Consider the following 24,646-nt stretch of genomic DNA (forward strand, 5'->3'; position numbering starts at 1 on the left):
GGCCAAAAATGAGAAAATATTCTATGATGCTTTTCAGTTCAAGACTGGGATGAAATCCTGGTAGAGGCTATCCTTGTTGTCTTTTGGGCAAAGTAATGTACAAATAGTACCTGCCTATGCTGGTGAAACCTGGTTCAAAAATGATTTGGAGCCTTCCTTGTTGTGCCACTCAAGTGCAAAATTTGCTCAGCATAACTTAATAGCCCAAGCCCAATCAATCTCAGTTAATTACAACTCAGTTAAGAGCTGCTGTGGGAACTCATCATTGCTTCACTGGGCTGAGCACCCAATGAGCACAGGAACAGAGCAGGAATGCCTTGCCTAGGCACTTTAACCTGGCCATTGATGGTCTGTAACTGTAGCCATGGGCACTTGTCCCATCTACATTTTTTAATACACTTGGGGTCTGATCATATTTAGGATGTGGGTGAATTCAACTGGTTTTATTGCTGAACATGAGGGGATTTGAGTCAAGTTTGTTAATATATCAAAGTTAAATTTTCTGCCCACATTTACAAGAAGGGGAAAAAGCAATCCACCATCTTTGGCAGGTATGCAGGCACACAGCAGGCTGCAAAAGCTGTATCCTGAATGTCTCATGTTAGCCACACTGCCACTGAAGGAGGACAGGGGACTCCTGTTGTCCTTTCTGCACCTTTCTTAGGGTGGTTTGCATCCACTTCACTCCTAACATGGGACATAATCACACTGGACTCCCTCTCTAGTCAGCAAACTGAGCTGTGTGTTCAATGCAGATGCTGAGTGCATTGCAAAGGGACATCTGCATTTCATCAAATGTGTTCCTGCTCTCTTCTGAGTATAAAAGAAGCAAACAGTGACTGTCTTAAACATGCACAAATCTGAAGTGAAGCACGATGCATCCCACTCTGGCCTCTTTATCCTCCTCCCTCTGCCCTGGTGGCGTGGGGATGTACCCAGTGCATGACCACCCATCTTCCTTCCATTCCAGGCCCAAGGGTAGCATGGGGAACAAAGCCTTGTCCCATGACAGTGTCTTCATTTTGGAGTCTGCACCAGGAAATGTGACAGGTGATGTCTTGTCTCAGGAAAACAGACCTGGAAGAGTGAGAACTTTGCAGGTGAGGACATCATCCCCTCATCAGTAGTGCTGCTTTTGGTCAGCTGTCTCCCAGGAAAGTCTGCTGCTTGATTCCTTTTGCTGTGTGCCTTAGGATTTTGCTGACTGAAGCATCTAAAGCCAAATTTGCTACTTTTGGATCTACTCTGCCTCTTGGAAGCTGAATTTTTGAGCAGTCCTGGTGCTTTCAGCCTTGCCCAGGTCTCATAGTGTGTGATGTGAATCCAGTTCATGAACTCTTGGAAACTTTCTTTATTAAGTGTGTCTTCTTCCAATGGGATTTATCTTCTTTACTTCACAGCTACTGCTTTTGGGTTAAGGCCATTTATTTATACTGTAGTGCGTCCCTTACACTGTTATTCTTTAAATATTATTTGTGTTACTCTTTTTGGCAGTTCTGGCTCAGATGTTTTCACTATTCATGGTAATGCCAGTGGCTGTGTAAGTATGTGGGATGATGGATATGTCAGGATGCTCTGACAGCTTTATTTATGTATTTATTCTCTTGATCTCTGCTAGCAAAAGATACTGTATTCTGCTGGGTCATTTCCTTTTTCCAAGGCAATACTGAACCCTCCTTGACAGCTCCCTTATGAACTGTTGGTTATATTAATTACATTTCACTAACTGCCCAGCTTGGAACACTCAGATAAAAGTTTAAGGTTTTTCCAGAGACTGAATACAAATGGTTGATAAAGGAGCCAAAGGTCATTGAAATTCCTCCTTTGCTCAGTGTGAGCTTCATGTTGCAAAAGACAATTGAGTCACATGTTAAGTAATAGAAGATGCACAGAGGGACTTGTTCCTCTCTCTAAGGCTGCAAAACAGGCAAAGCTATTTTTTGTATAACTAAAGGAGTAGCAGAAGAAAACATGCTTGTATATTACAGAACATTGTTAGGGGGAAAAAAAGCTCTTTTCATGCTGTTTGCAGTCCACTGTGCCCTCTCCCCATCCATCATGCTGCACAGTAATGTAATACTGCCAGCACTATTTTGGTAGCTCTGACAGACAGGCTTTTTCTGTGAGCTTGACTCTTGTCAGAATAAAAGCCAAGCACTAATAAAAGCAGTTACTTTCTTAGCAATGTAAATTTACTTCTACCAGTAGAAGACAGAATGCAAATTCAGTTTCCCCCACACCACTTTGCTGTCTGCATGTAATAAATTTAATAAATCTAAGACAGGAAGTTGTGAAAAGAGACCAAAGCAAAATTGATTTTCTGTCTTTTCCTTCCCTTTAAGTGCACACTTATGTTTTATGCCTTGTGTTGCACATATATCACTGTATTGCAATATATTGCCAAAAATTGCAAAAGGAAGCTGTTTGAATGGGGGATTGGTGTTCTAGACATTGTGCTACCCTGTGTGGCAGCTAGATCTATAGGAATTACATTGCAAATGAACCTTGCTAAATAAGAATTGCAGGTTTTTAGGTCTCTTTTACAGAGGTGTAAATGACTGCATAGATTGCATGAAAACACAAAACTAGACTTAAAATTACCCAATGTGGTTTAATAAGCAAAGAAACAGAAGAATTAAGTCTGCATGTTTATCTTGGGAATATTCTGTTGAGATGTTTTCAGTTGAAGGACAAAGTTTGTGTTCAGACCTTGTTTCTATTCCAGCTTTGTCACAGCTGACAGACTTAAGCCAAGAATTTTAGTAATGGTGTTTCCTGAGATCTGAACATTTTTAGTTTGAGGGAACATCTGGCTGCTTGTGAGTTTGCAGACTTTGTTGTATTTTTCTAGGGTCAGGGCCGGCCAGAGCATTCTTTTGTGAATCCTGGAAAAGAATCCCCACACTCCTTTACAAACAAAGTTGCTCCTGGCTGCTGTTACCATTCCTGCTGCAGACATGACCAGGATGTGATGGTGGGGGAAATTAACAAGCAATTCATTAGGATGGACCAGAAATGAAATTAATTTGGTATTGTATAAAAATTGTGACTCAGCTACTTGTGTGGGAGAGGGCTGTAACAAGCTTTCAAATTTGAAGAGTTTTATTGAGGGAAAGGTGACTTCATAAACCTGGGATTAGAATGCTGACTGGCAATACTTTGTGTGACTAAATACCTAGATTTATGTGACTAAATAATTAAATCTGTAATTTGAAAGTTTTTAATTTAAATGGAGTAAATATGTAGTAAATTTTCTGGAATGGTGAAATTCCTGTCTCCTTGTCTCCTGAATAAAACTGATTTTACTTTTAATTTTATACCAACACCAGTTTTAATGATGGGTCCTTGATGAATATAGCTGGATAAAATTTTATTAATGGTTCTTTTCTATAAATGGTCTGTTACTTCAAGTTTTTCTGTTAACTAAATTATTCTGCATATCTAATAGGAGCATCTGGATTGCAATGTCCAGAACATCTTTAAATTGTACCATTGAAAGTTTATATTCTATATTTCAACCACAGCTTCAGTTGCAGAAGAATGTCAAACTTGGATCACCTCCTCTTGTTATAACTGGGAAAAAACTGGAAGATGCAGGTGCAGTTTCTGAAGATGATGGTTTACCTAGAAGCCCTCCTGAAATTTCAACCCTTCATGAAGTTCTGACAGATTCGCCAAACAAGGTATAATTGTCATGTCACCTTAGTGACCATCCATACAGATGGATAAAAGAAGATAAAATCTGTCTAGAAAAGGGGAAGACCATTTTGTGATAAAACATGATAGAACAGATCAGTTAGAACCAGAAGAAATTGCCTAGATGGATTGTGGACTTTTCACTCTGAGGTACAGCTAGAAATTGACCCTACAAATACCCTTTCTGTGTACAATTTTCTGTGCTTTTATGTAGACCAGGACTCTGACCTCTATCATTAGCAAATGTGTGGTTTCAGACTTCAGTGAACTTGTGAGAATTTGTAAATCTGATGATTTTAAAACAATATCCCAAAATGACTTTATAGAATGTACTGCCTCCTGTGGTCAGCCTTCCTGGTGTATCTCAATGCAGGAGAAATCTCCCCTGCTTTATGTTTGATGTCAATGGAGAAATTAAACCCACTGTGTAAGGCAGGGACCCAGTGACCCTTCCTTTGTTTTTCCTCTTGTGTTTTCTCATAATTAGCACTGGATATCCAGCTCAAGATGATTCAGTGTGATACTTCCCTTGACTTACCCTCTTCCTCCTTTTATCCCACAGTCCTCCAACCCTGTTCAGCGTCATAGCTCTTTGAGTTTAGGAGGGACAGACAGTGAAGATGAACAGGTAAATAGCTCCTTTTCCTGATAATAAACTTCCTTGAGATGACATATGTGGAGTCTGTATGGAGCCAGTACAGTAATTTTATTTTTTAAAATTTATTCTGGGTACAACAGTATCCTAGGAAACAATTCTTTAGGAGTCCAGAGTGAGGCAAATGATACTTTAAATGTACTTCTCAGGGTTTTCAATAAGAAATAAAGACAGGCAGAAATCTATTGGTAAGTGGGTTGTGTCAACAGCACAGAGGCAGCTCTGTGACAGTATGAATCTATAAAGTTACACAAAACATTGGAGCAGGCAAAGACTTCAATTCTGCTCCCATGTGCCAGGGCTCCCATATCAAACAATCACACCTTCCCATCAGCAGTGGCTTGTGAGCAATGCCCTCCATCTCTCTTATCATGGGAAATGATTGCAGGACCAGCCTTTCCTGATGGCAGGTATTCCACAGGAAAGGGTGGGTTTTAATTTGCAATTTTCTTTGGATGGTAAATGACCATGAGAAGCAGCAGGTTCTGCTCTCAGAACAACACAGTCCTTGACCAGATTGGAAAAATGTGCAGAGGTCATATTTTTTGATGTACCTTGACAGTTTTTGTAGATGAGATGTGAAAATATTTTCATGATCTTTAAAACTCCATCAGCACAGGTGTTTGAAACGCTGTGTTACATCCTAAGCTTAAACAAGACTAAACTGCAAATGCCAGGCACAGTGCAATGGCAGTGTCACCCAGCTTTATGAATGAAGCTTCTTTGGAATTTTGCAAGTGTTCCAGAAAGTTTGATCTGCAATTCAAAACAGTAGCAAAACCACTCAAACTTCACGTTTAGTGGGCTTTAGTACAAATGTTTCTGTAAATCCTTTATTTTGATTGCACAATCCTGGGTTACTGCTATTCACTTTCCCCAGGGCAGCATTGCTGTGAGGATGAGATCCACAGCACTGTTTGGAAGATGGTTCTGATATTCTGAAAAGCATTTGATTTTCCTAAAAGTTGATATTGAAAGAGAAAAGTGGCTATGGCAGCTTTCTTAGAGATAATGAGGAGCAGGCATCCGTGCTATTTCTGTGGCTTTTAAATAATGTATTTGTGCGGCGGGTCGCGTTACTGGGAAGAAGAGGCAGCTCTACAAACGGCAGCAGTGTCTCCTGCTGGTGTGTGCACAAACTGCAAAGGCTTTGCAGATGGGATCTGGGCTGGGGACGGGCTGAGGCTCTCCCTGCGGCAGAGACAGCGATTTCTCCTTCTGTGTTATGTACTGTGTGTTCAGCTGAACACACAGAAGCCAGTAATCTCTCTGCACAGATGACTTTAGGCATGCATTTTAAAATGAGAATTTATGTCCTAAACTAGAGCCATTTCAAGCTTCTGAAATGGAATGAGCTGACAAAGGAAATGTTCCAGAGATGTGGGGAAGTAAAGCAAAAGATACAGAGCATTGTATTGCAAATCAAAGGCGACTCCGACAAAGGGGAGAGAATGATGAGGAGGACTCCAAAGATAACAGAGGGCTAATTAATTACTTTATTATACTGTATTATTTTATACATCTAAAACTGAATCTGCCAAGCACTCAACCCTGCACACAACTGCTCACACTGCACAGAATCTTGTGGCTGTCAGTGACAGTCCCAACACACACACACACACCTGGCCCTGATAGGCCAAGGAAACAAAACACCACCACCGTGGGTGAACAATCTCCATGTTGCATTCTACTTTGGCACAAACACAGGCACAGCAAATGAGATAAGAATTGTCTTTTCTTTCTTTGAGGTTCAGAGAATGTGAATCTCAGAAATCCTTGGGAAGAACTGCGTCTTGCTTTTCTCTGTGAAGAGAAATGTGGCAACAGCATTGTGTTTGTGTTTTACAGATACCTTCTGGAGCTTCCTCCAGGCCCATCAGTCCTTTATCCTCTGCCACTCAGGGCACCCCCATGTCAGGAGGCAGCAGCTTCCTTCCTGTGGATTTCACCATCCCTGCCAGTCCCCTGGGCTGCCTGGACACCTCAGCAGCCAGGCACAGGATTGCCATCAACCCTCGCAGACAGAGGGGCTTCACCAACAAGCACCAGCTGCCCCTCCAGGTGGGTGCTTTCTGCAAAAGAGTCACTGGGCAGAAGGAAATGAGTGGGAGTTTTTAATTATTATGCTAAATGTTTTAATTTCTTTCTTCTTTCCTATCCACATTCCTTTACTTCTTCCATTGGAAGAAGGGAAAAACACCTCTTTTGCACCAACCAACCAACCAACCAACCAACCAACCAACCAACCAACCAACCAACCAAGAAAGACTCTGAAAACTTCAGTATCATGAAAACTGAAGAAAATTGCAATTTTTGGTTTTCATTATTTAGCCAAAAATTGTGGGTTAAGCTTCATTTGTAAAAAGACTTCTGGTGTTTGAAAAGCTAAATGTAGTTTTATAGAGGCCTAAGTCTATTTTTACAAATCTAGTTCTTAAGTAGAATAGTACATTACTCACAGTGTTGATAAATTACAGGAGGGAGGTTTTGTTTCTATGATTTGAGTATTCATAGAAATGCATGTGTGTAAACTGCAATTTTTGTGCATAATTCTTTAATTAAAGCATCTTCACTTCTTTAGGTAGAACAGCTGGAAAATGAAACTTGTCTTCCTGCACCTCCAGAAAGGAAGGGAAATTCAACAGAACTACTTGAGAGTGACAAACATAAAAGTGATTGGGAAGGCAATGAAGACAGAGGTATTGCTACTTTGGGTGCTTGAACTCTTCTGCATAACACTGACAGGACCTGTCTGAATTGTTAGTCCTTCCAAACTAGGCATCTTTTGGTTCTGTAACATAAAACCAGTACTGGCTGCTGAATTGTTGTGATGGAAAAAACCAAGTACACTCAACAAAGTGATGCTGAAGTGGTGAACTTTGAGGGCACCACTAAAAAAAACCCATGAGCTGAAAGCATCATGTTCAGAAGCACATGTCCTACACAGCTGGCTGGACCTCAGTGTATGAAACTGAGTTCCTTGACACTCAGAAAAACCTTAACCATAGCATTTTATGTTATGTGTGCCAGGTGACTTTGATTGGCTTCTGTTTACTGGATCTTCCTTTGCCACTCACCCAGAGAGAATTTTCCCAGTCATTGTAGATGGCTTTTCTAGGCACACACATGCAGAAATGTCTAGAGAAATCTGGTTAGTAGTCTTACAGCTAAGGGTATACACAGGAAACAACTAAACAGCAACTAATGTGTCCACCTGAAACAGACAGCGACCCTCCCTGGATTAGGTATGTTCAAACTAAAGTTTATTTTTTTCTCTTGTCTCACTTGGACAGCCCATTTCTAAATAGGCTCTGAACAAGCTTGTTTATCAGTCAGCAGTGCCCAGACCTGGGGCATTCCTGTTAAAGGACTGCACTATCTGGAATGCATACAGATGGTGTCTGAATTGTAACCTTTAAGTGCACACTCTTTTCCTTTGTTTAATGCAGGATTACCAGCCCAGGTGGGACCCTGTGCAAAGGGAGGTGGTTTTAAGGAGACACCAGGTGTAAAAACTCCCTCTGATGCTGCCCCTAACTCCTGTGATTCTGTGGTAGAAGACCCCTGTGCTTTGCTGCAGGAGGATGGGAGCCTTCCTGGTGTGGGTCATCCCTACAAAGGAGCCACACTCCCCCTGAGGCCTGAGCCTTCTCCAGTGAACCTGCAAGGACACCACAGTGCAGGAGTGATGTACTCTGCAGATGAGACTGCTAATGAATCAAAAATACATCCTCAAAGTACCAGTGCTGAAGTACCTGCACTTCCAGAGCTGCAGCAACTTGAAGGAGAAGCTGCTGTGTCTCCAGACATACCCACAGCTGACTTGTTCAGCAGTGGTGTGGAAACATCTGGCATGGATACATTGCCAGATGTTGCACCAAGTTCCTCAGTACATTCTGTGGATCTAAACAGTAAAGCCCAGGAAAAGGGGGATCCACTGTTTAGTGGCAAAGAAGAACTCTTCTTTGGTACTGCTGGGAATCATTCCAGCCAGGCTGTCTCACATACTCCACAAGCTGCAGTAGCTGATGCAGAGTCTTGTTCTGACATCAAGACAGTGGCTGATTTGAGGTCTGAAAAGAGTTCAGTAGCAAAAAATGACAAAGAAACTTGTGAAATTATGGAATTTCAGTTATCCAAGGACAGTGTAGAAAAAAAAGTAGACACTGCTGCATCTGTCTCAGAAGCAGTTTGTGTGGTACCTTGCAGCAAATTGGAAGCATGTTTCAAAGCAGAAATAGTTCCTGTTTCAAAGGGCAACCAAGGCAGTCAACAGGCCAGCACATCTTGCATTTCTGAAAAACTTTCCATTGGGTGTCTTGCCTCTTCAAGTTTGGCTGGCTTGAAGAGTAATATATCTTCTGATGCTGAGAGTAAGGAGTACCAGGTAAGCACTGCAGCTTCTCACAGAAAAACAGCAGAAGGCAGCCAATCATCAGATGAAAATGTAAAAAGTCCACTGAAGACTGCTTCTGCTAAACCAGTCAGATTTACCATTGCACCAGCATGGCAAAGATCTCTCTCAGGGGGTTCAAGTTCAAAGGAAGATTCCTATTCCAGAAGTTCTCCAACATCCCCCATAAGACCAGAGTTCTTTGAAGGAATGACAAAAGAGCCCACACGTTTTGATGCAGTTCTGCAAGCATCAGCAAAAACCAACTCAGAGAGACTTGATCGAGATTGTAAGGACAGAGATCTGCACTTGAATTCTTTTATGGAGTGGGCTGACCATGAAACACAAAACTTTGAGAGCCCATTTGGAGTCAGACTAAGAAGAACATCATCTTTACTAAAATACCAGAACGAAAGCCGTGTAGAGCCTCCAAAGCTGATCCCCCCAGCTGCTCCAGCTGCTTCTTCTGCTTCAGTCAAGGAGGGTCAGAAATTGATGGGCTCTGGGAAGCCTCCTCCAAGCCTTCCTGTCAACACAAAATCAGTTGTTAAAAAAATAGATCTCCTAGAAGACAAAAATCCTGCCAAGGCCAGATCAGAAGAAGTGGCAAAGAAGCAAAATGGTTATAAACCTTCAGGTATTTATGCTGTGTTTGTATCCAAATATTGTAGAAAACACTGGTCATCTAAAGAGCCTTGTCAGAGTGCACAAAAAAAATTAAAATCCTCTTGGCTAAGAACCAAATTCAGCCTTGAGTTCATCACCACTGTAATTTAATTGGCTTGATGATTTGGCCAGTCAAGAGAATTCTTGGCTTATCTTAATGAAGGGTGTGTTCCAGCAAGAAGAACAACAGAATAATAGCTTAAATGCCTCTGAAACATTCCTGGTATGAGGTATTTGTGCATATAGTTGGAGTTTCAACACAGATTTTTAAAACTTGCTGCAGTTTTAGTTAAAAATTCAGACTGCAGCTGCTCAAACCTTAACTAGGAGTTGCATTAGGTGAGATTAATTTTTTTTAAAATTATTTAATTTAAAATATTTAAAAAGTGACAAGGAAGCCTGTATTTTACTGCCTACATGAAAAAATCATTACTGTAGTACTCATTTAATCTGCAATGGAAGGATGTTGTTTCAAAGGCAAAATCCAGTTCACAGTGATCTCAGGAGGACATCTGCCATAGACTTAGACAGAAGCACAGTTAAGTCAAACACTGGAGAATAAACAGAAAAAACAGGTGTTGCCAAGGACAAAATCATCAGGGAAGGTAATTCTATCTCCACCATGTTAAAAGGGTGTTACAGATGCTGAAGGATTTAAAATGTGAAGCACTAACTTTAGACTGACTTGACCTAAATCCCTTCTTTACTTCAAAAATGCTTCTTTTGTAGAAAAAGTCTCTCCATATTTGGAAACTGCTTCCTCTGAACCAGCTTGGGTCTCCGTGGCAAAGCTGAAACAAAAGGGTTTCCAGGACCACCCTCTTGCCAAAGAACGTAAAGATGAAGACAGATCTTTGACCAAAGTGGATCAAGGGGAGGTAGAGTACCAGTAATGTTGCATGGGTGTGAATGCTGCCCCAGGCCACCTGGGTACCTCTGCAAACTCTTCAGTATTGTCTTCATGGGAGGTGTGTTGTGAGCACTGCCCAAAGAGAGCTTTGCAGGCCTGGCCTCTAAAACCCTGAGACAGACAAGTGATGCAAGGGAGGAAATGCCTGGGACTGCACTGTCACAGAGATTCATTTCACAGCTGGATTTTCCTACATGTTCCTTTGCACTGCTCAAACCTGAACATTTCAGAGCTTTCTTATGGCCCAGAGCATGTTTATGTAGCTGCTTTGAGTTGCATTATCTTCCTCACTGCTTTCTCCTTCCCCCCTCCAGGATCCTCCCAGCCATCCTTGCCTGGCTTTTGCTGCATTTCCACAGGCATGTTTGAGAGTTGCCAGGGTGAGCTTTATGAGTGCCCATGGCTGGCAGTCATTTGCATTCTTTTCTTCTCTCCTCACTCTGCAGCCAGGGATCTGTGCTGGTGAGAACACTCTGAAGAAGAAGAAGATGCCTTGCAGCTCTCAGGGCAAGAAAACACAAACAAGGACTGGTGTGTCTGCAGCAGCAGGTATTCTTTTTCTTTATGTAGTGGCTACACTTTGCACCAGCAAGTTGTGTGGGTGGCAGGGATGGGGGAAGACAGACACCATTTTTATAATCAGCACACTTTATATAAGGCCTATTCAGACCATGGTTTTTGTATAAGTCAACATAATGGCTTGTTTGCTCAGCAGAGAGCAAGTGAGGAACTCTTATCTGCACTGCCAGTTCATGAAATGGCACATAAACAGTCTGGTGATTTATTAGTGGCCAAGATCAGTACTAAAGAATAGAAGTGGAAGTTGGAGAGTGTCCAGAAGAGAGCAGCAAAAAAGGTCAGGTCTTCTAGATCTCCAGTTAGCCAGGAAATGCTGATAGGAGTGGAGTTGTTTAGTCTAGAAAAGACAACTAAATTTTCTGCAGAGGACAAGACTGGTTTTTATGGACAACATGAACTTAAAATGCACCAGGGAATGTTTAGCTTAGCTGTTAGGAAATACTTTCTAACAATAAGAGCAGTGAGGTGCAGAAGAGTGTGGCTTGCATATGGAGAGTGTGCAGTTTCCATGGCCAGATGTGCTGGATAGATAAACATGTGTCAAGAATAATTTGATAAATGTGTATCAAGGATAATTTATGTAGAGTCAGTTTCACCCTCAGGTGAACACAGAGGCTGGAGGGCCCCTCTCCCGAGCACTTAGCTCTGCTTCTCTATATTAAAGATGCAGGGGAAGAGTGTGACTCACTTGGTGACTCACATTAGCTCTTCCAAGGCTTCTGCTGGGCTGCAGCTTCTCCCTCCCTGCTTACCCAGGGTGGTGCCAAGCCTCAGCAGCACACTCCAGCTAGACACAGAGAAGCCAGTCCTTCAGCTCTAAAAGCATATTGTGCTAGCTGAGAGCTATTGATTGCAGATACTGCCTAAGTAGGTAAGAAATGCAGCCCTGTGCCAGACCTGTGGCTTTTCCATTGCAGATTCCTGCAGCTGACACAGTGAAAGATGCTGTCAGGAAAGAGCCCATGCACCTGGCCCCTTTCTTTCCCTGTGTAATCCAGCGGCACCCAGAGTTGCTGTGCTAGAGATATTTGGCAGTACCTCTGTGCTGTACTACCTCTACCTGTAGTAGTTATTGCTAGAGCTGTTAACCATTTCTGAATCTGTAGGCTCTACAAAATTAGCTTTCTCCCTTTATCACAGTGGGTGACTGGCCCAGGGTGTTTTCACCAACACAGAAGCTCTGATGTTGGTTGCAGCTAATTTTGTGAGTGTGTATGTGTGATTAAAATACCACACATTCTAAAAAGAATTCTGCTTGTCTTATGGTTTTAGGTGCAAAGTGAGAGATGGAACATAAACAGGCTGATTTTTGCTCAGATGAGGTCTTCCTTTGAAAGGCTGACTGGATTTCTGTATATTGCATCATCCTAACCTTAGAAGCCTAGCAGCCTTTGGTCAAAATTCAGAACTCCACAAATTTCTCTGCTACTTGGTTACTAGAACTTGCAGTCTTTGTGGTGCTTACAGCAGAATTACAAATTCTCTGATTTGCTTCCCATTAGCCCAACCACTTTCCTTGAAAGTGCTGGTGGTGGAAAGGATGTAGAGTTAATATCCAGAGGAGTTATTTATTTGGATTGTTGTGTTTATTACAAAGAAGGTTGTCTCCCAAAATGGGGAAATTATTTTCAAAATCAAAGTTCCAGTAACACTTGAATTCCTACCTCATCTTAGATACTTCTGAAAGTGTCTTGTGTATGTAGAGCTGCAGTCTGTTTCATGGACCTCCAGTATTAAGTATAATTTGCCTCCTGCAAGAATTTTCAACCAGCAGAACTTTTAAAAGACCAGAGACCTCCTGAGTGAAAAGGGGAACTACTTTAGCTCTGCTCATGGAGTGTGACTAATGGAGCTGATGGATATTTTCCATTGATTTCAGTGCAAGGAAGATCAAGCTTCTTTTACTTAACATGGCTTAGACATTGATTTTGAAAAATTTCAAACAAGGTGAATGGACCAGGACTTTTCTAGATAGGAACTCAAAGCCATCAAAGGAGCATTACCTGTGTTCCTTCATCCTTTATGACAGGCATCTGTTAGGCTGCATCAAGAGGGACCCCTAGTACCATCAAAATCCTACCACCACAGCATACAAGTGAAAGTACATAAAGCAGTGGTTTGATTCCTACCTGGTATTTAATAATATTGCTGAGCAATATTTGTGTTGGCAGTGAAGACTAAAAGAAATCTTTAAGAAGTCTTCTCAGTATTGGAAAACATAAACTTTTAACTCCACAGCAAGCCTGGGGTAATTCTTATCCTGCAGCTATTTTGTTTCTGTTTTCCTGCATACTCAGAAGTCTTATTCCTAGATTTTCCTGCTCTCACAGAGCATAATTAGCCTGTGGAACTCCTTGCTGTGCACTTTAATAGAAATCAAGGGTTTGAAAAATTAGGAGATAATTTGACCAAGAATCTGAGTTAGACAAATAGCTGGGGCTATAGTCTTCACATGCTTGAAGAATTTTGAAAAATGTCCTTCATTTATCTGGGTTTAGACACTTGCTGTTTGGACTGAGGAGATGATTTTTTTATGGGCACATTACTCACTGTTTAGTATCGATTTTCCTGTTGCAAGAGCTGGTCCTCACCATTGCTGTAGCTGGACCAGAGAGTGCCAGCATTAGCCAATTAATAATTCATTTGCCTTATTGGTGAGTCACAAGCATTTTGGGCTGTAAAACAGTTTCTTTTGAGAGAAGAAAATATTATTGGAAGAAATTGACTTTTTAACTCTCTAGACTTCTGATGAGTGATGTGTATCTTCTCATGGGCAGGTAAAGTTGGACCAATGTCTCAGGAAGCATCTGTGGTTCCTGCTGTTGAAAAGGAAGCAAGGCACTCCCCTAACCTGCCAATGACACCCTGCAGTCCTGCTGAGCCTCCCTGGCTGTCCCTGGCCAAGAAGAAAGCCAAAGCATGGAGTGAAATGCCCCAGATTGTACAATAGCAAATGACAGGACCATCCTTCTTTGCATTGCCAATAGCTGTGTTAACTCCACTTAATCCCTTCTTTACTGTGACCATTTTTTTTTCTTTTGAGAAATAAGAGCCTTAAAACTTTTGATCAGACTTTTGTATATAAAGACATAATGAAGAAATGCCATTGTGGGCTTAATCTGATGTATTAGGAAGCAGAGCATTTCCTACTACCAGACACTAGGAAAATTTGATTCATTTCTATATGCTTCCACATCTGATGGTGATGTTCTGAAAAGACATGCTTCAGGCTTTTGGAACATTTCTCTAGCACAATATGTTTTTAAAGTTTCTTTTAAAGAAACATGTTCTTTTAAAAAGACTGTACAGTGTTTTGTAGGCTTTGGCTTTGAGCTAAGAAATTAAGGTATGCTTTAAAATATTCCCAATGCTGGGCACTGACGCACTGTGAGTCATGGACACTGATGTCATCACACTTCCTTCTCTGGGGCTCTATGCTGGGCAGCCTGACTCTGCTCCAGATTGTTAATGATCTCTTTTGTGATAGCTGTGAGATCTAAACACATCTGAGTTGGAGTGGTTCTGGCTTTTGTGTGATTTGAAGTCTCAGTGCTGTTGGTCTTGTGCTTGCTCACAGATACCCCCTGGAATGGCCCAGAGCTGCACACTCAATTCTCTGCCATGCACTGGAAAACCACCACACTGTAGCATGTGTCTGCTTTTAGTTGTACCTTTAGAAATCTGGGGAAATTAAACATTCTACTAAAAAAATCCTTCCTTTCTTTAATTGTGGCAAATAGTGATTTTTTGGTGAGATTCTTCAGCCAATTGTCTCTCTTAAAGAGTGTGTTAGGGGGAGAACTTGCTCCTTAGAAAGTGGCATCTTCTTTTCAAGAAATGCCACCTTCCATGTTCATAAGGATGTATATTTAGTCAATTGTATGTGATGTTAGTCATAAAAGGGGCATCTGCTTTCCTTCTTGTCTCATCAGCCTTTAACCATTAACTCAACATCAGTCTGAGCATGTGCAGCTGGAGCAGGATTATTCTCTCAGGGCCTGGCCTTGCAGTCACTCAAACTCACAAAAGTTTTGCTATTGACTTTGAAGGATGCAGACATTTGAAAAATAAACTTTGTGAAATGATGTTGGTGGCTTAAGAGACAGTGGCACTTACTGGTGCTTCCAGTTCTTGCAGAATTGCACGTTTATGTAGTTTTTGTTTACAGTCAGTGCAAACTTTGAAAGCTATTGACTGTTCTTAGCTGGAAAGTTGGTCAGAATTTTAAAAGGAAAATATTATCTATTGATAGGATTAACTGCAAACCAAAGAAAATTGGTTTCAGATCAGCTCAAGCAAGACTTTAATCTTCCAGTTTTGGCCTGAATTTAATATGTAGCTTTTTGCAATTTGAAAACAGTATTAACTAGGAGCTAGACTGTGATTTTTTTTTAAATAAAGGTGAAAACTTACTTGCCCAGGAAGGCTCAGAATCCATAGATACTATTTATTCTGGACTAACACCAGAAAGAATAGGAGTTTCACTTGATAAGGAAACAAGAGTGGCTTGGTAATTAATGCCTATTTTGTAACTTCTTTCTCTCTGCTTTAGGAAGCATTTTTTCCTTACAAAGAACTGAAACTTTTGTATTGCTCTGAAAATTTTGAGTGTAATGTAAAAGAATTTACTCAGCTTTGATTCCTGGAGTTCTGTACAGTTGTCATCCCACCACAAGCTTACTGACCCTGTGTAAAACACAGGTCTTTCTATCTTTAGGGAACTCTCTTCTCATTCTGTTAATGTGGATTGTGATTCTTCACCCAAAGCACTGCAATGGATTCTATAATCTCTCTTTCCCCGTGTTTCCTTTTGATCTTAATATTGTTCCTGTCTTTTATGTTTGGTATGTATATATGTTTTTGTAATCCTTGAAGGAACCACTTTTTTATTCCATCCCCCTATTTGGTTTACTATTAAATGCTGTTGCCAGTGATGATGATATCATTTCTGGGAAGAGGGATGGATGGCCCTCGTTCATTCAGGAAGAAATAAAAAGAAGTCTTTGGTCAATATTGACTCTGTACATGATAAACTGCATAGATTTTGTTTTGGGGTAATTCTGTGTGACTTAAGACTGATCAACACACCTGGTCAGACTAAAGAACTTTTCTAAATCTAAGTTTAAAGCATCATGAGACTGCTGATGGCTCTCCTGTTGCTCTGGAGTTATTGCTCCTTCAGTGCAGGGTTGGTTTGAGAGCAGGCACTTATGGTCATAGGATGCCTTGAAAATACTTGTTTGTGTGTGTTCAAAAAAAGCTGCTCTAGGAGATTTTTGGAGTGCTTTAACAAAGAAGGAAAACACTAGAGAATCATGTGATGTATATTTGAAATTCACTTGCATTCTGCATTTCTGCATTTAATGTTTTCAAGTCTCTGCAGCTAAGAGAACAAAAAAACATGTAGGGAAAGCATCAAAACTGAGTCTCATGTAATCACAGGAGGTTAGAAAATGGGAATATTAGATAAATGTTGAAAGATCAATGATTTATTGTTGCATTTGCAGAAGTTGGTGACTCTATTAGCATGGTTTTGATTTCTTGTTCTAGTGTAGTTTTTAGGTGTTCAGTGAGTAAAAATAACTAATATAGTAAGTTCATTTTGGGTGATTTTTTCTAGACACAATCACTGTCTTTGAAAATAAGCTGAGGTGCAGAGTTGCAGAATGTCACTGTGAGGTTTTGTGGCTCGGAATCTGCAGTGCAGGAGCAGGAAGCTGTCTCTGAATTCCCTGAGCCTGCGACTTGGCTCTGTGTGACAGCAGAGGGTGCTGGTGCCATCCTGAGCAGCGCAGGGGGATTTCAGTGCATGTTTGCACTCTTACCATGAGGGGAAAGCACTAAACACCAGCTTTCTCATGTAGAAGTTTGGATAGAGAGGGCCCCAAATGTATTTTGTTATGTCTTCTTAAGGGCTATTGTCTAAAATAAAAGATGTAATTTGTTTTGAAGTATTACAGTAGAAACTCTCTGTCCGGAAAAGCTGCAGCTCCTGAGTGTGTGCCACCTGCTCTCCTAAGTGCTTTCCAGATCAATACAGGAAGGATATTAGCTAGGCTGATATCTGTGAGGGTGCTCTGTCCTTTAGAACTGTTCCTGGCAGAGGATGGATCTGAAGGGTACAGGTAATAAGAGCTGTGATTAGCAGCCTAATAAAAGAGGCAAACCTTTCTCTTTGTCTTTTCCTCCAGTGTTTGATAGCCTACCTACAATTTCTTAGAGATTTATCCTGGTTATAAGATTTGACAAATTTGTCACATCAGTCATCACCAAAATATTAGCAATGATGATGTGGAACCTCTTGGGGAATCTGAGCATCTGTTTAAGATTCTGACCTTGATTTGCTTGCTATGCTATAGATTTCTGTCTCCTCCATGTTGTCAGGAAATATTGCATCCAAAGTATCAATATTTGTTACAGGCTACAGCCTGGGATAGTTCTTGGTGCAGAGGTTCACTGAAACCTCTGTTTGTGATTGGAAGCAGCTTTTAATGTCTTTTATGGAAGTAGGCAGATGAAGTAAACTGTAATTCTGGTTGTGGAACACAAATCCATTCATCTGCCCAGAACACAAATGTTACTCAGGTATTTCCAGCTGGGTAGTTGAAGGGGCATGGCTGGATGAGGAGTGAAAGTTCAGCTGGAGAAATGAAAGGCTGAGAGTGGGAAGCTGCAATAGAAATCACCCTTCCATAGTGGGATTGATCTAAGGCCAAGGAAGGGCACTGAAAGGAATCTTTAAATAGTGATTTTTCCTGCATTTCTCTCTGCATGGAAGCGATACCAGAGCTCATTGCTTTGAACCACATTAAGCAGGTGAGCACCATGACTGCACTGCAAATCAAAACCTGTTGTGAGCTGCTGATCAGGTCCACACAGAGTAGCACTTTAAAAGGAATTGCTGTATGATCTGTGCATTAAAAATGCAGCTTCTCAGGAGTGAGCTAAGCCAAACGTTAGCAGCTTCCTCTGACTTGAGGGGCAGATTATTGACTATGGAAAATATGAGATGCTATTTTTATTCTCATTGTGCTAGGATTGATTTAAAAAGAAGCTATTTTAATAGCTGTTTATTTTTTAGAGGCAGTTCAAAGAAGAAGAATCTAGAGGCAGATTATCTAAACAGGATTATTAACTGTCAAGTCTTGGACTGATCTGTAAGCCAAGTTAGTACTAAACAAGAAACAGGTATGGAAATGGGTGAAGCGTGGAGTATTTAATTTATATAATTTTGTATGATGCACAAATAGAAAGACAGAGGAAGAGATTGATTGGCACAATAACCTACATGGAAAAGGTTGTTTGGTACCTGGAAGCCTCATTCCAGCCTTTCTTCTCTCTGCCTCAGAATATATTTCTTTCCTCTCTAAGCATTCTTACTTTTCATTTGGGGGATCAATTTTTAACCTCTTTTGTAGTCAATCCAATATTTACTTAACCTGTTTTGTAGTCAGTTTATGGAATTTTATTTTATGGAATTTGGATGAAAAGCTGACAAATGCAAGATCACCTATCAATACTGGCAACCCTTGTTCAAAGTTCACCCTAATCTATGTGGTTAAACTAATACTTCCTTGCATTTTCCCTGTTATACCATTCTGACTCCAAATTAGTTTTGATTTACAGGTACTTTTCCAACACAGAAGGGTGGGATTAACTGCTTTAAAAGTACAGCCTTTCCACTTTACTTAGGAATCTGTTTCTGTGGCACTGAGGTAACTTCCCCCAAGTTACACAATGAGTTCCCTGCAGCAACTGCAGCAAAGTATGGGAAAAGGTCGGAGTCCTGAGGCTGTGTTGTGTTTCCATAGAGTTGAAATTCCGTGCAGCAGCCTCCCCTGATGGTGTCCCTGCAGTGCTGAGAGCTGGCAAGGCAGGAGGGGATGCTGCTGCTTGGCTCCTCGAGGGTGGCACTCAGGCTCTGCTAAGTGGCCATGTCACCGGTGACGTGGGCAAGGGGCTAAAGTGGCAGTCACTGAGCACAGTGCAGGGGTGACTTGCTCCCCAAAGGTGCAAATTTACCAGCTGTGCCCGGGGGGTGAAATAACTTCCCTGCACTTTGTGAGCTGTAGAAATATGTTTTATTCATACAGGAGTAAATAAAGTGACATTTCTGTCAGGGCTAGATGTACAAATTAGGATATATCTACATTAAACTAGAGCTGTGTTTTAAATATAAGAGGCATTTTGGACTCAGTTTGGATCCTGAGTCATACATATTTCAAAGAGGAGGAATAAATATATATTTTAGTACAGCATTCAATTTGTAAAGGGAGTTCTGCCCAAAGATTAGCGACCTCAACTGTGGTTGCATGAAAAGAAATCAGAACAGAGCCTCATTTTGTGGGGGTTTTTCTTCCACTTTGACAGAACAATTTATTACATAAGCACCCTTAGTGTTATGATCCCTATTAAAAAATAACTGTCTCCTTACTTTGCATTGTTTATAAAATAAGAGCTTTGGCTGCGAGATGTACTTCATACTGTGGTAGAATAATCACAAAATAATTGCATGTAAAATGCTAGAAAAATCAATATCAGTTCTTATTTGCTATTTATGTAATAATTTCAGAGCATTCCTTGGTACCAAAGCCCAAATTCTGCAAAGTACTCCATCATGGCTCAGTGTGGGCTGAGGCTTGGACTGACCCTGTGGGGCTTGTCCAAAGGCAGATTGTGGTTCTAGTCCTGCTCTTCACTGGACAAATTGGATTAGTCCCCTTTTTAGAGATGTTTAAGCAAAGTGGAACAAAAGCTTTCAGGAAAGTGTGTTATTTTTTTAATAGCAAACCATGTCATGCAAATTCAAACAATATAACTCAGGAGTTGATATGGCATGGGCTGATATGACAAAGTGTAATGTTGGAATCTTGAGTCCAAGCATACTTGGATGGGAGAAAAGTTGGGTTTTAGCACTTACACCTGGGAATCCAAGCCTGGTAACCAGGTTGGTGGGGCTCTGGGCTGTGCTCAGTCTAATGCCTCTAGGATATGTGCTTGTCTTAGACTTGCTGGATGTGAAGGTCTTCACTTATTCCTTGGTAATGCACCCCAAAATCGGATCTGAAGTGCTCAGAAGTTCCAAGCACATGCATCTTTGCTAAAGCCACATTCTCAGTCACCCCAAGAGTCCTTTAAATCCCCATCAGCAGCAGCTGCTTTGTGCAGTGCTTTTGCACCTGTGCCCAGAGGGGCCCTGCACGTTTGGCTTGGCGTTCAGACAGCAGCTCCCTCCTGCCACACAGCAGCAGAAGTGCTGGTGCAGCTTCAGTCTGGGGGCTCTCTGGAGAGAGCTGTGGCCAGTCCTTACCCAGACAGGTGTGTTCCATGGCGTGTTTGATTAACCAGGCTCTGTGGGTTTCCTGCAGTACAGGTGGCTTCATGGCTGCAAGCCACTGGTTTGGCCCAGTGTGCTCAGTTTACATACAGCAACTTCACCAAAGTCACTGGAATTGACAGGAATTGAGTGAATGGAATTTGTTTATGTTGGCTTTTATCTTATTCCATCCTTTTCTTATGGATATCACCTTTGAAGGCAGCAGCTCAAAAGTGAGAGTATACAGACACACTGCTCTAATTGATTTTTAGAGCATGCCACTCCTTTAGAAGGACAGCTTGTGTCTCTGAAAGCTGATGACAAGAGCAGAGGGAGCTGGGATGGCACGGTGGGATGCCTGGACCCCTCTCTGGAGACTCACGGTGTGGCAGAGCCGATTCCCTTCCCTGCTCGACCGTCTGTGCCCTGGTCATCAGCCTGAGCCCTGGCTGGTGATGGAGATGAGTTGTTTCTCACCCTGGGGAGCAGCGGGGCGGAGCAGGGTTGGGGGTGTCGGGCCCGGTCCCTCTGGGGCTGGCAGCCTCAGCCGGGGCTCTCCGGGGCCGCTCTGCCCCGTTCTGCCCCTCTCAGCCCCGTTCTGCCCTTCTCTGCCCCTCTGTGCCCCGTTCTGCCCCTCTGTGCCCCTCTGTGCCCCGTTCTGCCCCTCTCAGCCCCGTTCTGCCCTTCTCTGCCCCGCTCTCCCCCGTTCTGCCCCTCTCAGCCCCGTTCTGCCCTTCTCTGCCCCTCTCTGCCCCGTTCTGCCCCTCTCTGCCCTGTTCTGCCCCTCTGTGCCCCTCTCTGCCCCTCTCAGCCCCGTTCTGCCCCTCTGTGCCCCTCTCTGCCCCTCTCAGCCCCGTTCTGCCCGTTCTGCCCCTCTGTGCCCCTCTCTGCCCCTCTCAGCCCCGTTCTGCCCCTCTGTGCCCCTCTGTGCCCCTCTCTGTCCCGTTCTGCCCCTCTGTGCCCCTCTGTGCCCCTGTCTGTCCCGTTCTGCCCCTCTGTGCCCCTCTGTGCCCCTCTGTGCCCCTGTCTGTCCCGTTCTGCCCGTTCTGCCCCGCTCCTGCGGCTCCTCTCCCCGCGGCCGCTCCTCAGACGCCCCGCCCGGCCCCGTTTATTTTATTGCCTCTCCCGCAGAGTTTCCCTGGCCGCGCTGATGTAACCGAGCCCGTTGCATAATGACCCAGCCCTCAAAGTTCCTTTCTCTTGGCTTTTGCCGTGCGAGGGCAGCGCAGCCGGAGCAGCCGATTCCTCTGCTCGGACCAGCTGCTCGTCAGCCTTGTCGCTCTGTTTAATAATGGCAGTTTCAGAAGTGTGTGCACACACTTCTGTATTGACTGAGCAGAAAAAAAACACAATTTCCCTGACAGAACTCATACTTTTCTTAGATTTTTGCATTTGTTTTTATTAACAGTATGGGCCTGTAACCACAGTACTGCAGTAAAGGTTTTTTATTTTAGGGAGTGACCTAAGCAGCAACACTCTTTATGCAATTTTCCAAAGAAATGTAAAATAACAACAAGGATTTCGGTGTTAAGTGGCACTTGGGGCTTTCTTTTAGATCTGAGGAACAGCTCAGTCAGACAGGAACAAATCTGCTAAAGCCAATGGAATTAGTTTGGTCTAAATAAGATTATAATTGGGCCTTTCTGTTTCTGCATTGCTCAAAAATAAATCCCAGTAAACAACTTGAGGTCAAGCCTCCTCTTAGCTATGCCAGAACTGTGTTGAAATTGGGGAAAATTGCCCCAAATTAAGACTGCCTGATAGCCTATAGTATAAAAATGGTTGAATATATATCTGTGTTTCCTACGTAGCCCTTTCAGAACTTGACTCGTAATTAACAGTTCTAGTCTCTTTCTGGAAATGCTGTTTTGTTGGCTTCTTTGACTTCCTCAAGTTTACATACAGCAGCAGCCTCCTTTGCAACTTCACCAAAATCGCTGGAATTGACAGGAATTGGGTGAATGTCATTTGTTTAAGTTGTCTATCACTGCCCAAGGTGGGAGGTTTCACAGCCTGACCACAGCTGAGTTGAGGTTTTGGTTCTGTGTGTGGTGGAACTGTAATGCAGAGATGCTGCTCTGGTCTGAGTTTGGATCTGAACTCTCTCAAAGTGTGGAGATATTTGGAGGATTGCTTTTGTTTTTAAACCCATAGAATTTTCTTGTTCTTATAAACAGTGTTAATTTTGGAGTCACTCTATTAATATACAGCCTAATAGCAGAATAGCTGCTACTATCAACACATAATCATAAATATTTCTACTAATAGCCCAAGCCTGATGTTCTGACTCTGATTAATCTGATTATGCTTAATAATAAATTATATTAATGCTTTGGACATATTTTTTAACTGGTGAGGCTGCTAATCAGTTTTGCTAAAATGACATTCTTTGGGCTGGGGATTTACCTTGCTTGAAGGCAGTATTAATTCCTGGCTAAAAAGATGACTGTCTTTATATTTCTGGAATCATCAAACCAAACTTTTTTTCCCCTTTATTCTTTGTAGTGCAGTGATGTGCATTGAAAGAAATCAGTTTATGGGAAACAGTCTGTCTACAGCATGAAAAATAGTTTTGTGGTAGGTCTTAGTTTATTTTTGCTTTCTGAAGTCTTTGATGAGTTAACAGCTGTGTACTTAAAGCACAGAAATGAGAGCTAAACTGAATGACCTGTGACCATTTATTGTCACAGAAGCAGTGAAGTGCCTGTGTCTAATGCAGGCCTATGTTTGGAGGCAAATTTTCTCTAGCTAGGAAGGGCTGAAAATAGGAAGCAGGTTTCCATTCTGGTTTCCCAGAAGAGTGTGTGTGTTTTGGCTCCAAAGGAGGCAGGGAGTAGACGTGGAGCTTTTGCCTGTTTTCTACAGGATATCCCACTTCACTCTTGCCTGATACCCATTTCATGGAATATATTCTGCAAATTTGCCTTCTAGCACTGGTTTTCTATGGAAGCTTGTCCAGCATCTTTTATGTTCTGGTGAGACAAGGCTTTGAGAGACCTGCAGGACTTGTGGATGGTTGGCTTTGACCAATGGGAAATGGTGGTTTCACCTTCAGTGCCTTTGCTGAACTACCACTGATGCAAACTGCCTCCACAGAATAAACCCAGTGTAAACTTTTCTTAAAGGATTGAGGGAAAAAGTTGGTCTCTGGCAATGAAATGCTGTTTTTATTTTAGGCATCTCAATGTATGAGTGAGGAAGTAATCTGATTAGCACATTTGCTAGAGAAATGAACCAATGGGAAGGTGAAAATATTAATAAAAGATAGAGTTGATTTATACTCAAACTGGCCTTTAAATTTGCAATATATGCTGTAAGAACATGCTTATATAACCTCTATTTCTATTCATAAAGGTTTATGTGGGTCTATATTGAATTATGCATTTAAAATTAATCCACTGAGGCAGCCCACTGAGATGCCACTTCTCATTTAGTAACTGCATTAAGGACTTTTTGCTTCTTTTAGAAACTGTGAGAAGCTTGCTTTGTGCTGTGGAGAGGAACTGGCCTGCCAGATTCAGACTGGCTATTATAGGGTCTTTAAAACAACCATCTCTCTGTCTGTCTCTCTCCAAGTTACCAGGAAAACTATTCTTGACTCAACTCAGGCAGCTTGGCTGAACCTGACAGACCCAACCGACCCGTGTCAGATTCCTAGAAAAGATTCATGGAGGTTTTCTTCAGGGGTTGGGAACAGCTGATTCTGCCTCTGCAAGGCTCTGGGGACCCAGAATGAACAGACAAACATATTAGGGTTTTTTACCAGCAGCTGTAATTCAGATTTATTAAGTGTTTTGTTTGTGTAGCTTTCCAGTTCTTCAGACATTGCAAAAGGGTCAAGAGCTCTTCTAGATGTTTACATGTATTTTATTCTAAGAAATCTTAGACTCTTAGTTTGTCTGATTTGCATTCTTCAGAGTGCAATTATGCTGCAAAAATGGCATTGTGAGGCTCTGGGTTGTGTCTGAACTGAACTTCTTTGGCTTAAAAATAAAAGCTTACTAGCTCTGTATATGCACACTAGTGAAAAATACAGATTGACATATCTACAAAGCCTATCTTGTTGATTACAAAACATGACTTGTTGTGGGAATGAGTGCCTTAATTGACTCTGGGCAAACCTTTTGTCTCCCTATTCTGCTTTCGGTTGTTATTATCATTAAGATAGTGCTTTATGGCCTTAGTTTAAAAACTTGTGAAATACCTGGCAAGGCTAGGTTTGCATTTCTCATTCTGGGAACTATGCTCATACTGCTAAAATATTCAAGTGTCTTCTGAATAATTAAGAAGCTAATTCTGTGAATACTGACACTGCAGAAGTTTTCTCTCGTACAGAGTTGCGTGTCTTCTCTTCTATATTTCCACATATATATATATATATATATATTACCACATTGTTCCCTGTCCCTTGTATTCTCCACCCCACCTTGC

General features: G+C 41.9%; 1 protein-coding gene across 1 annotated transcript in view; it reads left to right on the top strand.

Annotated features, from left to right (window-relative positions):
- KIAA1210 (KIAA1210 ortholog) overlaps nucleotides 1-15,910 on the top strand; it is a 38,338-nt gene extending 22,428 nt beyond the window's left edge. The window contains exons 4-12 of the mRNA XM_036402465.2: nucleotides 971-1,100; nucleotides 3,525-3,683; nucleotides 4,259-4,324; nucleotides 6,200-6,412; nucleotides 6,933-7,050; nucleotides 7,801-9,381; nucleotides 10,140-10,288; nucleotides 10,767-10,869; nucleotides 13,677-15,910. Coding sequence (XP_036258358.1) covers nucleotides 971-1,100; nucleotides 3,525-3,683; nucleotides 4,259-4,324; nucleotides 6,200-6,412; nucleotides 6,933-7,050; nucleotides 7,801-9,381; nucleotides 10,140-10,288; nucleotides 10,767-10,869; nucleotides 13,677-13,849 — 2,692 coding nt within the window. The 3' untranslated portion in view covers nucleotides 13,850-15,910. The remainder of the gene's footprint in view (nucleotides 1-970; nucleotides 1,101-3,524; nucleotides 3,684-4,258; nucleotides 4,325-6,199; nucleotides 6,413-6,932; nucleotides 7,051-7,800; nucleotides 9,382-10,139; nucleotides 10,289-10,766; nucleotides 10,870-13,676) is intronic.
- The last annotated feature ends 8,736 nt before the right edge of the window (nucleotides 15,911-24,646 follow it).

The sequence above is a fragment of the Molothrus ater genome, chromosome 14 (assembly GCF_012460135.2).
Source record: "Molothrus ater isolate BHLD 08-10-18 breed brown headed cowbird chromosome 14, BPBGC_Mater_1.1, whole genome shotgun sequence".
Taxonomy (NCBI): domain Eukaryota; kingdom Metazoa; phylum Chordata; class Aves; order Passeriformes; family Icteridae; genus Molothrus; species Molothrus ater.